The sequence below is a fragment of the Accipiter gentilis genome, chromosome 7 (genome assembly GCF_929443795.1).
Source record: "Accipiter gentilis chromosome 7, bAccGen1.1, whole genome shotgun sequence".
Lineage (NCBI taxonomy): Eukaryota > Metazoa > Chordata > Aves > Accipitriformes > Accipitridae > Astur > Astur gentilis.
The window spans coordinates 24,497,865-24,515,832 of record NC_064886.1 but is presented as its reverse complement, the minus strand read 5'-3'; the positions used below and the strand labels follow the sequence as shown (position 1 = coordinate 24,515,832).

The window sequence follows — 17,968 nt, the reverse complement described above, 5'->3', positions numbered from 1 at the left end:
TTTTAGAAAACAAGTACCTCCTCCATTGTTACATACACGTATATGACATAAGGTGATTTTAAAGCTTTCCTAAGTAAACTGAAAGAATATGGACAAAACTTGTTTTCAGAGTTGGATTTTATACACATTGTACATACTTCAGAGCATTCACAATATTACTGCATTTTCTTTCAGACCCACTTATGCTACTGCTGCAGCAAAAGGCAATGCTCAGACTGTGGAACACTCTGTAAAGAGCAATGTACACTACCCGTAGATTGATTTTGTTATGCTTCTACCAGACAGGAATGGTTAGTAGGAAGCTAGATCCTGCTATGGAAAATTAAGGAAGCATTAAGAAGGGTGGTGAAGTATATCAATGTTGTTCTGTAAAGTTACTCAATGGAAAACAAAAGAGCAAAAGAGCCTAGCTTCCAAATCTGTTAAGATTTCCATAGAAGCCACTTACTAGCAAAACAAAAAGTTCTTATTTTTACTAGGAATGGCCCTTACTCAACAAAAGGATCCCATTAAATGCCTGTTTATAGAAGGTCCAAACAAACTTATGTCAGAGGCTTTTCTGTTAGTATAATTCAGCATATTCAAAGTCTTGCTGACTAAGAGATACTATATACCTACTGCCACTCCATCATGGAAAACAACGTGATTGACTGCCTCTTCTAACTCTTAAATAATGATTTATATTTTGGTTATCATCTAATATTTATCTAAACTTTGTCGTTACTATTTAATGTGATATTTAAAATATTATTACGTTTTCTTAGTTAAACTTAACATTGCCCATTTTCTAAAACGGACATTTATATCACTTTATTTACGCTTATGCATTAAACCAATTATTTTTGTCATCTTCCAAACTCAAATGTACTGCAAGCAATTATCTAGGCTTTAGAGTAACACTCCAAAATTGTCATTTGTTGATAACTTAAGTGCTACTTCATGGTGGTGTCCCTCACTTGTAAACAGTAATAGTTGACTAATCTTTGCTGAATTTGACACACACAGACTTAGAAACTGACATGACCTGCATATTAGTTAATCTTAATTCTTCACTATAGAAAAGTTGACTGATAACTAAGCAAGATTTTATTACTGTACTTTCAGAAATGCAAGTATTCAGAAAACTGGCCAATTAAATAGATATATAATATTAAAAAGAATATTCTATTAACCCAAATCCAAGTTCTGAGGAAGTTCTGTAAGTAGCTTGAAAGAACCAGGAGTTACTAGAGTTATTTGTTATTTGTGCCTGTAACACTTTGGAACAGAAGAGAGTTCTGTGGGGAAATCTGTACTAAACGGACGTATGCCGTGCCTTTCAGTTACCTGGTTGTCATGAACATGTATGTGCTTATTTTATTCAAGTGTTTTAGGGATCCTCCAACATGGAATATGGTAAGTACAAAGTGTAATACTAAGAGAAACTAGGACTTTTCCCCTCCCCCATTGCTCAACTGTTACTGAAGTTAGGTTCCTTGTTCATCCTCTGTTACTTAACTGCATCAAGGCTTAGCACTGAAAAGGGATACACTGATGAGTTCTGCCTTTTGGAAAGCATAAAAACAGTCACTTTTTAATTTTTTTTATTTTTTTTTTTTTTTTTTTTTAGTGAATGAGATCATAGGAAGAGATATGTCACAGATCTCAGTGTCACATGGAACAACAATGGCCAGCCAGTCTGCACGTACCTGTCCTGGATCTCTGGAGACAAGAATATCTGATGGAATCCAGTAACGGATAAGCTTACAGCTAAACATCCATGAAAATATAACAGTTTCTCTGAATATTTCTTCATCCTCTTCCTCTTTAGACTTACTGTGCTTCCAACTCTGTGGCCTTTATGAACTGGAACAGTGGATCCTTGCAAAGCCCTTTTAGTGGGTTACATTTTTGATGTAGAGACAGAGCATTTTAATTATAGTTCTTCAGATGCTGTAAAGAGACTTCTTAAAACGGACACATAGAATCTACACCAGATATTTTAACCGTTTTAAAGTTACAAACAAGCTTTGCTTTTTGCATTTAAATAGAATACTTTTATATTGTACGTGCTTCAGATGTGTGGAGATGTTAGTTTGCTCTTATAATATTCACAGTACTGAATGTGGAAAAAGATTTAATACACATCTTCAGTGTGCTGCTTTCCCTTAGAGATAGTATAGTTTGTAGCGGATGATTTGTAACACCTTTTGGTCATTTTGGAAAGCCTTTAAAGCTTCTATTGTTTAAATTTTTTTAATACAATCTTCCAGTGGCAAATCATACCTGTCATCTGAAGCCAATGCCACGGAAGCCATTGTGTATACAAATACTGTAGTGTTTTCTTAGATTCATAGGAAGCAAAGCCAAATGTAGATCTGCACTTGTTTATAAACTGAAAACATTACTTGATAGGCTGCAAAAAGACCATTCCATCATGAAAGTGTTGGGATAGAAATAACATTCCAAAATTTAACTTTTATAACTTTGTGGATAATCTTCCTGTTCTTTATTAGCACAGGCTCCTTCTTGAAATAGCTTTTTCTTAGAAAGTTACATTTGTAATCAAATTTGAGCAGCAGGATTTTAAAAAACAGCAACATCAAAGCCATGTTAGATACAGGAGAAATTTTAATATTTGCTGAGGATCTAAGTGTTCCTGTTGTCCCTGCAGAATATGGTTTTGAAATCACCAATTCAGTGGCATTCAAGTTTTCCATGCAATAAATCATTTGATCACATCTGTATCTTTTATATGCTGTATGCCTGACCATGCCACTTGGAAGCCCTAAGGAGATGACAATTACGGTTCCTTAAATTTAAGCTGTTTATAAACATCAGTTTGCTGAAAAGTCATTTACTGTGAATTAGTGATTAGGTAGTATAATTTGCCCATGTTTAATTGTAAATGTGTGAAGCAGAAGCTACCAAAGAAATACGCAAGATTCATAGCAGCAGTAAACCATGTGCTGTGCTCAAAGGATGCATTTCCCTTACCCGCATAATCCAATACCTTTGAAACAATCTGTTTACATAGTTATTAAAAAATCTCAGGCCTCTATGATTAGAAACCTAGGAGAGGATCTGAAACTGCCTGCTTAGGCTACACACATTTCCCTCCCCCAGAAGACACTGTCATTTACAAAGCTTTCTGATATAGAACATACAGGGTACAACAATCACAGCAAAGATCGATCAGAAATACACTGAACCTCAAAACATTCAAGATGCTAGTTTTAGTTCCTCATTTGGGTGAACAATGATGCTCTAATGAAAATTAAGAGCGAATACACACAAAAATTTTGAAATATAGAAAGTGTATTTGCACTGAAACTAGTTCAGACAATTGTGCACATTTTAGTGGTTTAGCGCATACAGAACACATGCCTCTTTCTGTAGAAAACTACTATAGACTCTTAAAATTAAGTAAAACAGTCTTAAAGTGGATACCATTACTGAATTATAATACCTGTAAGAGTAAACACAGATTCTACTGATGTTGCATTTTGGCAGACAGTCATGGGGAAAACTTTCCATTGAGCCTTTTGCAGGCAAAACATTACACCTAAATTCAAGTCAGTGCCCCAGCAATATCACTAAAGTAGCTATAATCACATCTTTGTGATAGCTGAATCATGAACTTTTAAAAAGACCATACATTAAGCAGGTGAAATTATAACTCCTTATCATGTACTTCCTTTTAAGAGTGCAGCCTAAGGCTACTATCTTGATATTTTGTAGTTATTTCAAACAACCTAATGCAAAGCCACTACGTGCATGCTGGGAATCTTAAGCATCCTTTTTGCGAATGTGTTGTTCAATGGTGCAAATCTTTAAATTTGCAGAAAAAAAATTGGCAGGGCTGTAATCTGAAAAGTATTGTAATTGTCCCTCAGCGGTGGTGCTTTACTCTGTCCTCTACTCATTTACATTAAAGATACTAGAAAAGGATTCACATGCTCAGAAATACATCTACTTATGTTTTTAACACCTTAAAAAAAAAAAAAAAAAACACGCAACACTGTAAACTGCGTAATTGTCTTCAGACTGTGTGCTGGTGGCAAGGCATGTTCCAGTTTTCATTCATGTATTGGGTCTTTTGCATTAAACCATTGTTTGTAGGACAATTCTAACTTAAAAGCTTTTCATACTGTATGGGATTTATGCTCCTTTATCCTACTGGTACAGACTCTCCTTGCAAGTTCTCCAAGTAGCTGGAATTCACACTGTACCTAAAATATAGGAGCCCAAACAATCCGGAGTTGCTATGCACTAAATTTCCTGATGCCTTTAAATACCTTGATGCCTGTAGACCTAGAGATGCTTTCCTATTTAAAAATCAAATTTAAAAAAATATATATATAGCTTTGGATACTAAAGCAGTTTTGTATTTGCCTTGTAAAAGCTTCAGTACAAGGGTCTTAATTTTATTTTAGCTTGTGTGATAACGTAGGTAAAGACTGTTAATCTTGTATAATTTTAGTGATATAAAAAGCACACAATCTCTATTGGACTATGCAAATTTAATTAAACAAAAGAACCCGGCAACTGTTGATATTTTGTTGGCATCCACTTCCTTGCCCTTAATTCCTTTCTTCTCCCCGAGTACTTTTCCAAAACTTTTTAATAACCAAGATTATCCTGAAGGCAAGCCTTAATGATGAGGTAGCTTTTCTGTAAGGAGGGTCAAAGATCAATGTTAAAAACAAAAGATTAAGGAGTAGTATATTAATCTGGGGGGGGGATGGGGGGGTGATTTCTGAAATTACCATGAGCTAGCAATCTGAATTTCTGTAGTAAAACTCCTATGTTATCAGGGGAACTGCCATCCTTTTTAAACCAAAGAATGAAAATAACATGACAGTTTTGTTCTGATACAAACAAAGCTTTGAAATTCTATTTTTGATACTCATAATGGATGTCATTCCTTGAGGTTTGGAAATCGTTCAAATTGAAGTTTTATATTTAAAAATGTGGGACAATAAAGATTAAGTTCTAGATGTTTACAGAGCCTTGTATTGTAATTTCATGTACATTTTGTATTTTAAACATTTTTGTAAGTTATGATTGCAGTGCTACTTGCAAAAATAAAGGGAAAAACTTGCATTTAGGCTCTTAAATCACAGTGTTCAAATAAATAAAAAGAATGCAAATGCATTGTCATTTATTTAAAATGCAGACCCAAATGCAGAGTGGGAAGAAACTCCCTATTTGCGATGCAGTGGTAAACGACCATGCTCAGTTGTGACATATGAAATGAGGGACATTTAATATTCCCCCTAGAAGAGTGGTGATTTTGAAGCAATATGGTAAGAGTTTGGGGCTCAACTGAAAGCCAGCAACAATGAGCCTAAACATACATAAAGAATCATCAGCAGTGCTTACAGAGTATCAGTTTGCACAATAGCTAGCGATTTCCTTTTTGTAGGTATCATTGTTTCAATTAGATGATCACAAGATTATTTTGAGAAATCATTCCAGAAATTATTATTCAGGGAACACATCATAAACAGTAATTTCCATTCCCAAAAGGATATAATCATAGGCAAGATGCAGTTTCAGAAATAGATGTAAAATTCCTACAAAGTCTAAATTATTTGCTAAATCTTGGCTGATCAAGGAGTACTGAGAGAAATGCCTTTGGGAATGGTACAGTAGATTCAGGCTTTAAAATCTGTATCTCCTCTCAGGGTTATTAGTGCTACTGAAAAGATATTTATCTCCCTTACAGTTTTGTTACAGGGTCTTTACTTATCTGTGGAATCCCTAGGCATATTAAGGTACGCAAGTGTTCCAAATTCAACATTGAAGCAAAAGCTCTGGCCTTTGGTTAGCAATGCACACCTGCCCGAGAGAACAGGAGCAGCAATCGCACAATGATCTCGTACTCACATTGCACAGGGGGAACATGGACCAGCTTAGGGTTAGCCTCTTATTTAGAGTGCATGTCCTGACCCATTACCTTCACCAATGTTTTTTATCTATAAATATAGCAGAAGGGGGTAGCTACAGTGCCAGTAACTGAGTGCAAAGTAATTATATCTGAGTTTTACTAAAAATAGCACAAGTAGTTTGAAAGCTGTTCCACGTGTTTTCTAGTATGATTATCCAGTATATAATTAGCATATACCAACACTAGTAATAATCCATGCGTTGACTGCGTATACTTTACTGTCAATTCAAGTCTTCTTTCAGATGCAAATGGGCTGAAGGCTGATTCACTAAGATTGATAGGATAAAAGAGATGATAGGATATGCAGTCATGCCAGGACGTTTAAAGCTGAGCACAGCTAACCCTGCACGCTCACGCTGACACACATATCTGCTGTATTGCAGAGAGGAGTCTTTATTCCAGGCATTGTGAAAACATAACTTCTACCTTGCAAAACACTGTTTTGTAATGTCAGGTAATTGGAGAGAAGGAGTGTCTTGTTACGGTCAGTTCCTTTAGAAGAGTAATCAGTAGTTTCTGTTCATTTAGGACCCAAACCCAAAGGAAGTACTGGCAGAAATGAAGGCCTTTTAATTTTGTCATTGTAGCTAGCATTTCTTCGAGATACTCCACAGCATTACTTGCGCCATCTGCTTCCCTCTGCTTGTTTCTGGTCTTCTATCCCTCTCCCTGCCATCTCTCTCAGCCTAACTCAAAATACCACTGTATGCTTTGAATCCAATGCTTACTCCACTGTAGTGAATCAGGAGAGGATTGAGATCTTTTCTAAATGGTCCCCCCATCTTTTTTTTTTTTCCCCTTGGCTTTAATTAATTTACAAGAATAATATTCAGGAACTAGTGACTGCTGTAGTGATTGAAGTAATAAGGTATGTGAAAGGCCTTTAAGAGCATACTCGGTCCAACTCAGAAAAGAAAAAGGCTTTCTAATATATGTTTAAATTCATTGATAGTTTTGCATACAGACCTCTCTGGCAATGGACGTTAACAGTAAACTTTATTCTGCCTACTAAAAAGGATAACATTTAACACACAGAAAGCACTGTCATTTACTGAGATTCTCTAAGAAATTATTTTACCTTTGTTACCAGTAACATCTGCTACATGTAAAGGAGAACAGAAGGAAAAAAATTAACCAGACTAAGATAAAGAAGCCGTAAAAATAGGATACTTGCTTTGCAAAGGCTTGTATGCACCATGAATTTTGGTTTTTAGAAAAGATTGATCTGCTGAAGAACTCAAACTATACAAGTTCTCTGAGCTGTTTCTGCAAGTTTAGAGTGAAGATTTTGTTGGTTTATTATTATCTTTAAATATTGTCTGGAAACTGAAAAAAAAAAAACAAACAACAACAAAAAAAAACCCCAAAAACCCTACATACATCTTCCTTACTGTCATTGTTGTGACATCTGCTGGTAAGAGCTGAAAAAGCGTTTGTAGTCTGTGCTTGCTCCCATTACAAGGGCTCTCCCTCCAAAAAAAAAACCCCAAAAAACCCAAAAAGCATTCTATGATATTTCTCATTTGACACCTTTATTCATAAAAATACCTAGTTGGTGCAGTTGACATACATCACAGAGAAATGCATATGGTCGTAGATACAAGAAAACTTCAATATCTCATGCCTAAATAAGCCAAACGTCAAGCTGCCTGTGCATAGCTCAGCCTGTTAGCAAGCTATGCTGACTTTTGTGTGCACCTAATAATTTAGTCCTGGCCTCCTAATATACTGCAGAAAGAGTTAAACCTTCCATAAAGAAACACTTGGAACACTTCTCATAAACCCAGTCACATATATACAGTGATAATGAAACACAAGCATTTCAGAGAAGAACAATAAAACTGGGTGGGCAAATAAGCAAAGAACAAAAAAATCTTAGAGAGTCACTGCTTGTTTTTTCAGCAAGGTCATGTTTTGGTGCAAGACCGTTAATTAACCAACCCAATCTTGTGACATCTAGAAAATATGTGTGTGTGTGTGTGTGTGTATATATATATATATATATATCTTTCCCAAATCAGGGATTTGATGCCCAACAGCCTAAGCCCTTGCAGATTTATTTCAGAAGACGATGTTGCCATTCAACTTTTCTTACAGAAAGATTCACTGTGACAAAGCAAATATAAAAAGACAAATATATTGATGATAAGCACTTCTGCATGTAGGAGCTCTGTCATCCATAAAGATGAAAGGGAACCAATGAAAGTATAAAAAGTTGGGTCTGGAAGAAATCAAAAAGATGTATAGCACAGAAAATTCCTGAAGGTTGGACAGATGGATTCTCTAGATAAGAGGGTCTAAAGGGGCTGAAGGGCCTGAAAGTTATACAGGCGAGACAGTCTAAAAGTAATAAAGAGCATTTCTGTTCAGAGAGGTCCTGCCCCTTGCATCAAGTTCAATGCCAACAGATAACTTTCTGATAGTTCATACTGCAAATAACTAACAGTGAGTATTTAAACCCCAGATGCTGTTTGCTGGGTGTTTGCTTTTTGATTTTTTTCCCACCAGCCTTAATAATCAGACTCCACTTTTATTTCTAGTATCAATGCTGTTCCATCTTCCCATGCACTCATTCTCTTTCCTATCCACCTGACCTCCAGTATATGAGAAAAGCTGTCAGTCCATTCTCTTCTGTAATTTTTGATTGTGTAATAATTTACAAAGAAAAGCAATGCACCAAAAAAGGACTCAGACATTGATGAAAATATTGCTTGGGAATGCAGTGTTGGATAATCAGTGGTATCACATGAAATAAGTTGGAGGGGAAAAGGAGCAAGTACTTTTAGGAGTTCTTGTGTCAGTGAAATGAGGAATGACTAATAACTTGGAAAGGTCCTCTTTTAATAAAAAGCAGAGAAGACAAGGAAGCAGACTGTTGAAAATCCTGACAGTTGGGAAAGCAAACGTTCCTAGAAAACAGGTAGTTTTATAAAACAATAAGCACCTCTACACCTTAACAACTGTAGCATCTAGTGCCAAACATAGAATTCCTATATCAAACAACATACTAGATTTCTGCGAGTAGCAAGAGTAAAGCTAGCATGGCACTTGCTTTAACACTAACATCAGCTTTCAGGATTTAATCTGGTTTTGAGCATTTTTTAGGACAAGGCATGAAAGGTCAGGGTTGCCTTCCTAAATTTAATATAGCTTGGTACAAAACGTGAGATGGATTCTATCTGCCAAGGTGGCAACAACACTGCAAGAAACATACACAACAGAACAGCCAAGCGTTCTCCGCGTTCTCTCACATGCATCATAAATTTTTCATCACTGCAATAAAAGGATCTGTTTGTAAATATTCCATGAACTCCCTGGTGTATCCACCAGCCAAGTCTTTCTTACAATGTGTTGGAAAAGGACAAGAAAAACTTTTAGAAGTCAGTATGTCGCTGTTTTCAAGTAGGAAATTCTGTGAGTATGATGTAAGAACAGATTTTTCCAGTCTGCTGTCATTTGAACAAGTGCCTTCAAAGCTGCTGCACAGCCTGCTCCAAAGCACTGGTTTTCTGTGATTTAATGAATTATGTTTTACTTTTAAGGTCTGGCATTGTAAGAAATGCATCATAATAAAGGTGCGACCATTTACAAATCAGAAACCATTTCAGTTTACAACAGATGTGCAGATTTACAGTTCAACTGCCATTAATTCAACATGTACACTGTGTGATTTTTATGCAGTGTCTCCATGCGTACTGGTTGCTCATAAGACATTAATCCTTACAACTGCCTGTTACAACAGTTTCTGTTCAGGTCTGTGCTGTGTGATCATCTTAAGTTCTTGTAGTAAATATTTCTGTCTCTAGCTGCAATAATTGGCACGCTTACTGTTTTGCCAATACATGCATTTGCACAATTCCATGTTCCCACCAATTCTTCCCTTACCAGGAATAAAAATTTGCTTATAAAATCTTCAACACAAAGCAAATATGAGAGGTCAAGGATAACTTTATTCAAGTAACAGCAAATACCACCCCGTGACATTTGCCTGGCTGTAGTCACAGTAGCTGGATGAGGAATACAAGTCATCAAGCCAATAGGACAAATAAGGCAATACTGAAACTGAATTAAGTGCTACTATGGGATTATTTTTTCTAAGGACATGAAAAAAAGAAGCTATGCCAAGAATGTCATCATTGCCATCTGACCTCACCACTGACAGAAGTTATAATGGAAAAATTGCACAAACAATGAAGGAAACAAGTAATCCAACACTGGCCAAATACTGGGCTGAATGACATCGTGGTTTGGAGAGACAGAGACAGATATACATTTTGTGGCTGTCAGCAGAGTTTCACTAAAATGCTGATTGTCTGAGCCTAAACCCTTTGGAACTAATCCAGCTGCTAAAATGACACTGGAGACCAATAAGGTTTCCTTAGCTAGAAAGAGGAACACAAAAGATACAAAAGAAAAAAGAAAAAAATATTTCAGTTACTGAGCAGGTCTGCCTCCAGTTGCAGTCTTCCACTAGTAGAAAAGGTTAACCTCAACTCTTACTTCATGGCAGAAAGCGGAAAAATCTCTCCCAAAGTTCTTAGCAATACTTTTCAGGTAGCAGTTAAGCTGTATAAAACACCCCTTAGATAAGCAAGAGTTAAACATATCACTGGCTAAGCAGGGCATGTTCTAGTGTTTATTGTTCCATTTTTCTCTGCCATTTTTGCCCTCCCTCCTGGATCCCCCTACAGGGACTGTGCCTTCATTGCTTTATATAATTTTGCACATGTATTACACTATGCTCAAGGTTTTTTCCAACAGTACATGAACTCTTAGCAGTTCAAACAACATTTGGACTAGCTGAGTAAAATGGAGTTCTACCATTTGTAGAAAAAAAAAAAATAAAAAATCCCATTTGGTTGGAAGAATACAGCCTAAATACAGTATAATACTGAGTGACATTAAATAGTTAAACAGTGACTAAGTCTGTCATAAACAAAGTAGCAAAAAATGAAAAGGCAATTAAATTCTATCTTTCCACTCAGCTTGTAAGATAGTTTTTAAGCTACATGATGTTTCTTTCATCCAAAATACACTCCGGTAGCTTGTGCATCACTGAAGGCCACTTTGCAGACAGTAGAGCTCTGCTGCAGATGGGCCCAAGAGAGCAGAATCAGAACCGGATATCATGTAACATAAAAAATGCTCAGTGGTGATGTTAAAAAAAACAAGAAGTCACATTATTGAGTTATGTGGAACTCCCTTGTTTGGCTGTTCTGGAAGTGTTCCTCAAGCTCTCAAATTTGTTTAAAACAAGAAAGCACCTTTAAATCTTCATTTGGTATTGCTGGCACTCTACTGAGTCAGATAGATACAATCAACTCTCACCAGCATACTGACTTTTTTAGGATTACTTTTTTTTTTTTTAGAAGGCAAACTGCAGCTTGGGGGGTGGGGGCAAGGTTGCTACAACATTTAATCAATGTAGAGATCCTATCTTTATGCCTGCTGTTCCAATTCCCTCCCCAATAAGTGAGGCGTAAGAAAAAAGTTCACAAACAATTAGACAGAATTCATCTTTTCACTGAGTTTTCAGGACACTTCTCTGGAGTCTCTTTTGTCTAGCAAGTGAAATGCGAGTGCTTACGAAACATACCTGAATCCACCTTACACTTTGCGAGCTTCCCAAAGGCACAGATATTCGGCATAAAGTTAACGGCATACCAGCTTTAGCTTTCTATTTGCAACTGAGAGGGAGGTTTAGGATCACATGCACTTTGAATTATTTCTCCCCATTTGTATATTTTGAGTTGCTTTATTCTCAGTATGACTCCCACAAAATAAACATAAGCAAGCAGAAATAGGAGGTGAAATCTCACATGCAGAAAGGTCACTGTGGAAAACAGCTTTGGCCCCCCTGCACTGAATCAAAGAGCTTATCAGGAGGTTCACAGCTTCTATAGAGTCCCTCGGTACCAAGCTCCAGTGAAGTTACTGCTACTTCTAATTAGCTAGAGACTGGACTATCTTATACCTTTTTCTGACCATAAACAGAAAATAGCCTTTCCCAGAAGACACTAATCGAATGACAGCTAACCAAGATACAACATCTCCAACTGAAAGCAAAGTCCCAATTTCTGGTGCTGCTGCTAATATGGCAGTCAGATACACTTAATCACAGGGCTGAGGAGAACAATGCAGAAGAGTTCAGTGGAGATTTGCTTTTAGAATGAGAAAATGCTAGGAAGCCTACAAAGAGGAAAAGGTTAGAAATCTGTTACCCCTGAGTGGTGGGTAGCCTGCGGTCTCTACCAAGAGCCAGTAATAAGCTACATATAACTACAGTTTTCAGTGTACAGGCTGAGACAGAACACAGGGCCTCAGTGAAACTGTTCTGCAGCCGGGGCAGTATCCATCAAAGGGAGAGAAGAGAACTTAACACCTCACTGAAGCAAAAACCAAGCAGTTTAGTGAAAAAACTAATGCTTAACACGTGGAAACATTTACATACATAAGGAAGGGAAACAGTCTTTATTCCAATTAAGAGGGTGGCCCAATTCTCTCCAAGTCAAGAAAAGAATAGGATGTGGAAGAAGGGGGACAGCAGGAAAGATTAAACTGGTATAAATCCTCTAGAAGACTTGAAAGGGTATAATGGCTGTAAAAGCTAAGGATGCCCCACCGAAAAGGTGGGACACACAAAGGCTCAACCCTTAAGTAGCTCTTAGAAGAGAAAAGAGCAAAGCTGTTTACTGCACAAAAAGAGAGCTTTCTCACATAATATAAGTGCAACTAGACTAAACATGGGGTCGTTTATTTATTTCTACTCCTATGTCTTCTATTAACAAAAAATAAACAAAAACCAAAAACAAAACAAAAAAACCAAAACCCCCAAACCCCAAACAAAAACAACCCCCCCAAAAAAACCCACCCCCAAAAAGCAAAAAACCCCCAAACCCAACCCCCCCAAAACCCCCACCCCCCAAAACTACCCTCCCCAACCCCCCCAAAAAACAAAAAAGACCCCAAAAAACCCAACCCCCCCAAAACCCCCCCAAAATCAACAAACCCTACCCCTCCAAAAAACAACCCCCCAAAACAAACAAAAAAAACCAAAAAAGCAAAAAAATAACAAAACAGAAACCAAACAACCCTCAAACAAAACAAAAAAAAAAAAACCAAAAAAACCAAAAGGAAAAAAAAAAAAACAAAAAAAACAAAACAAACAAAAAAACCCAAAACAAACAAAAAAACCCCAAAACAAACAAAAAAACCCCAAAACAAACAAAAAAAACCCAAAACAAACAAAAAAAACCCAAAACAAACAAAAAAAGTCCCCCCAAAAACCCAACCCCACCAAAAACACCCCCACTCCCCCAAAAAAACCCCAAACCCCCCACCCCCAAAAAAACCCACACCCTCAAAAACAAAACCACAAAAAAATAATAAAAAAGCACACAAAAAAATTTTAAAACAACCACCAAAAACCCAAAGAAAAACCAATACCCAAAAATGCTTACTCTGAGCTTTATGATTAAACACAGTATTCACAATCTAAATCACACGTAACTCACGCTAGTTAAAGTACTCTGGGTAACAGCAAGGCATTCCTTATCCTAACACATGGTGAATCTATAAACTGAGACTTCAGGACACTTCAGCACATGACCCAGCTACCCAGTACTTCATGCACTCAATTGAAATAGTAACAGAGTGGGTTCCCAATTCAAAAGGCACGGCTCAGGGAAGAGCTGGAAGCATATGTGCCAGGGAGGCAAAAATAACTAGTAACTGTTGGCCGTACTGTAGGCTCTCAGCTGGGCAATCAGTTATTGGGTACATACTTGAACCCCAAGGCTCAAGGAGGCGGAACAGCACAGCATTGAATAAGCTTTGGTAAAATGGACAAATATGTCTTACAATCTAGTAATTTTTCAGTATCACTGTATTACAGACAATTTGTGCTATAATTTTGGATTTAACCCACTTTCCATTATGAGATATTTCAAATAAATGCAAAAAACTCATGTTAGTCACCAAGGAGACAACCTCCACTTAGCTGGAATACAGCAAGTGTTTAATGTTAATCATAGGAAGTCAAGAAATTAAGAAATATCATAGCTAGCTGAAATACAGAGGAGTTGCAAGTAGGTATTACACAATTATCTGAGTTTGTGCAGGCCACTACAGTAAATGTTTTCTTAAGCAATCATCATTTGAATTCCATCAAGTTATTTTCCACTATGTCCCACAGAGATAACATAAAATCTCTGTTAAGTACTGTGATCCCCGGTTCCCAGAACTCAACATATGTTTTGGTTGACATCTCAGGTCACGTATAAAAAGCATTTTAGAGTCTTATCGGTTACGATGTACACCTTTTAGTCTCAGTGTTTTTCAACATACCACATACTGATCATGTTTCATCACCGATCTTTCCCATAACTCAAACTTTCAACTATTCTCAGCTTTATCAATGATTTCCCTCACCACCCCCCAGAGAGATTCACCATTTAAAGTCAGTCCCAAACCAGAGGAAATTTAAGGTGCTGATGGAAGGACAATTGCTTCTTTCCCCCTCCATGCCACTTAGGGAACCCTACCTATCAGATTCCACTTGGGAGAAGAGAAGGAGCAGCAATACAGATCACTCCAGCTAGCAACCCTAATTCAAAAGCCAGGACTGGACAGGTTCATGGGATGCGCTGACAACGGGTCCCCAGCTCTCACCATACTCATGAAGGAAGCAAGCTGCTAAGCAGCAAACGGGTGGGGAGCAGGGCAGGATAGTGCTGTTCAAGTGCTTATATTATCTACAACATACATCTGCAATGGCAGTAATGCCTCCAGTCAACTGTTTGGTTAGAGAGTGTTATCTCACTCCATTCTGTTGCTATTATTTCATATGTACAGCCCTACCCTCCAGCTCCAAAACTCTGCTGTTACCAAAAGATACGCAGGTTCACCTAATGCCTTATTTATGCCGCAACATCAACTTCACTTAAGTAACAGATGGTGGTTGATGAGCCCTAGAAATTTTTAACACATGCTTCTCTTCTCCGTTTCATTAATTTAAAAGTAGTGAATAATTTAGATATGAACAATTAACTCAATGTCCTTCTCTTCTTCCTACAACAGTACAGAACCATGCCAACCACATGAGACTATTGCCTCAAACACCAGCCATGCTAAACAACTGCTCAGAAAGTCTTCAGTCTCCCCCTCCCACAAAAGGTACCACCTGAAAGATAGTATTACACAACTGGTTGTTTCCACAAAACAAATGCACAACTAAAGAAAAGGACACGGGAAGGTGTATTTATGAACAGCAGCATTAAATTTTACAGAACAGATTCCTGGTATCCCCAAATTTACCACAGTGCATGTGTCAAAAGAAATTAAGTGAGGGGGGGGAAAGAAAACCTCCTCTACAGCCTTATTTGTCTAAAACGTAGTGCAGCATTTTGCATGGAGAAATCTCCCTTTGCAAGAAAGAAGGTACTTGGCAAAAGGGGCTGGATTCAGAGGCACGGCCAGGTAGGACTGATGATTCAGTGAGGGCTTTCAGGAAGAGAGGCCATTCTAAAAGGAAAAAACTTGTCCTTCAGGAAAAGGGCTTCCTGCTACAGTAGGGTTAAGAGGAAGTCTTTGCTCAGTGTTGGGAACACTTAAATTATTTTCTCTAAAAAGTCTGCATAATTAAGGCTGGCCTTGGTTGGCCTTCCAGCAACTACTGTAGCCACTCCCCTGGCTTCACACAGCTGGAGCAATGTTTACAACAGTTGAAGAGCTGAGCTCTTCTCAGAACATGGTGGGTGGGCTGGGAACAGTAGGCACAAAGTGTGCTCACACTGCCCAGCCGCAAACCGTCTATTCACCGACATCAACACCCTCCTCTCTGCTCTGAGCTCTGACTTAAAAAGCCAAACCACGCACCTCAGTTTGTCAGGCACCCCTTGATACTTCCTATAAATATCTTCCCATCAGCACGTCCTCCCAGAAATGTCCATTAAATTATGCTTACTGCAGTGCAGAAAGGATTATTTATAAACCTCCACATTAGCAATGTTTTAGGGAATGCTGCAGTAAGATAAATGCAAAGGCACTTTTTGAAAGGGAGGAATGCTTTCCCATCATGAAGCATTATGAAGAGAACATTATCTTCAATACGTTAATACATTCGAGTCAAAAGGCTATATGTGTGGTTTGACTATTGGTCTGAAATGGACTGCATTTACTGTATTCACCTAGAAAATAAAACTTTTTTTTTTTTTTTTTTTTAAGTTCTTTCTTTGTGCTTCTAAATGAAGGTTTGAACAATTTATGCAGGGCAGTGGGGGGTGGGGCAGCAAGGATAAAAAAAAAAGATCATAAAAAAAAAAGATCACAAGTTACCAAGCTTATTCACTGTTGGGATACTATGTGGAAAACAAAGATAATTTTAAACTAAATGTTAACTTCATACTTCAAATGTACCCAAATGTAGCCAAAGCTAGATGAGCTCCTTTCACAAAGTCTAGATTTAGGGGGTTTCAGAGGAAACCTGGGCAGTGATGGCCATTGCTCTGGGCAGCTGCTGGCCTAGACTACTTGTGCAATCTATTCAGAGAAAGGTTTAAGAAAAATCACAGAACAGATAACTCAATATAAAAAGTTCACTATGCAGAGGTTACAAAGCGTCCACCATACAGAAGTGGAGTATATCCTGAAGAGGGAATATACAAAGAACAGGCCAGAGAAATGCAAGACACTTAGATTTGAAACAGTCTAGGCTGTGCCACCACGGCATTCTGGAAACACAATTTGAGGACCTACTCATGAGCATCAAAAGGTAGGACAAAAGCTTTCCTTTCACACTAATTTTATTATATCATTCATGGTATAAACTGCCACTTCCATTTTCATATTGAAAAAACACACCAAACAAACCTACTATGCTTTATCCCTTTTAGCACAGCAAAGCCACCACTGTGACAGGGAGTATTTTGGATTATTTTCCATATTATTCGTGGTCATCTATTTACAAATCTTGCCATTGGTGAAGAAGCAGAGAGATTGAGTTTCAGATCTTAGATTTTATTTGCCATTCATGAAAAACAACTTGTTAATCTATCAAATTTGGAGTGACTGAAGAGTGGCAAGCATGCAACTTTATATAATTTCTAAGGCACATCAGCAGAACCCATTTAAGCAAGAAGAGAGGTTAACTGGTATTCTAAGATTGTATCTTCCAGCGAAGCAGATTGTCATACTAGTTACCATTCTGCACAGCATGGCTACTCACTCACAATACTTTCTAAGCAACAAGGAACTGCAAAGCACTGTATGTTACTTGCATCAAGAAAGGTACTGAAAAACTAATCCCTTCGGTATCAGTGTTCCACTGCTGATTTGGGGGACTAAGGATGGAATGTTTTTAATAAGAAAATTTAAAAAACACCCTATGGTTTATGTGGGTAAAAAAATTAAAATGAATGATAAACCACAGAGTCTTATTTTTCCTGGGTACATTGAACAATAGAGAAAAACATTCAAGTGGGGGCAGGGAGGGCAGTGGTTTTGAGCATTCAGGAAAAAATGCAAGTCCTCTTACACAAAGAGTTTGTAGAGTTCAATTTTTAGTGGCATAGTCTGTGAAGAGCAACTATATTTTCCCTGTATACTTCACAAGTTTCATATCTATAGCTAATATGAAACTGAATATTTCTGAAATCAGTAACAATACATGGGAATGAGAAGAATTTCTGAACAGGCGTGCTGTGCTTGCTAAATAGAATTCAAAAGTTGCTCGTTAATTCAGTAATAGCTTTTCTGAAGAATTTCTGACTCAAATGCCAGAGTTAAAAATTCAAGAGTTCTAAGATCCAAGGGTGTCTGCTTCATTATCAGCTCCATAATTATACCTCAAAGTGCTTTTTGCAGTGACATCAATACAAATATTCCCTCTTGCTAAATAAGCCTTGTTTTACAGGGATGAAAACTGAGGTGCTGGCATAAGAAAAGCTGTTCCTTGGCTCTTCCTTCTGATTTCAAATTCAATTTCTCATTCTACATCTAGAGGCTAAACCTTCATTTATGCTCAACGACAGACATGCA

General features: G+C 37.5%; 1 protein-coding gene across 2 annotated transcripts in view; it reads left to right on the top strand.

Annotated features, from left to right (window-relative positions):
- Window positions 1–4,534, top strand: part of NFATC3 (nuclear factor of activated T cells 3) — a 76,461-nt gene extending 71,927 nt beyond the window's left edge. For both annotated transcript variants that reach the window (XM_049805276.1, XM_049805275.1), the window contains one exon: window positions 1,610–4,534. In XM_049805276.1, coding sequence (XP_049661233.1) covers window positions 1,610–1,734 — 125 coding nt within the window. In that variant the 3' untranslated portion in view covers window positions 1,735–4,534. The remainder of the gene's footprint in view (window positions 1–1,609) is intronic.
- The last annotated feature ends 13,434 nt before the right edge of the window (window positions 4,535–17,968 follow it).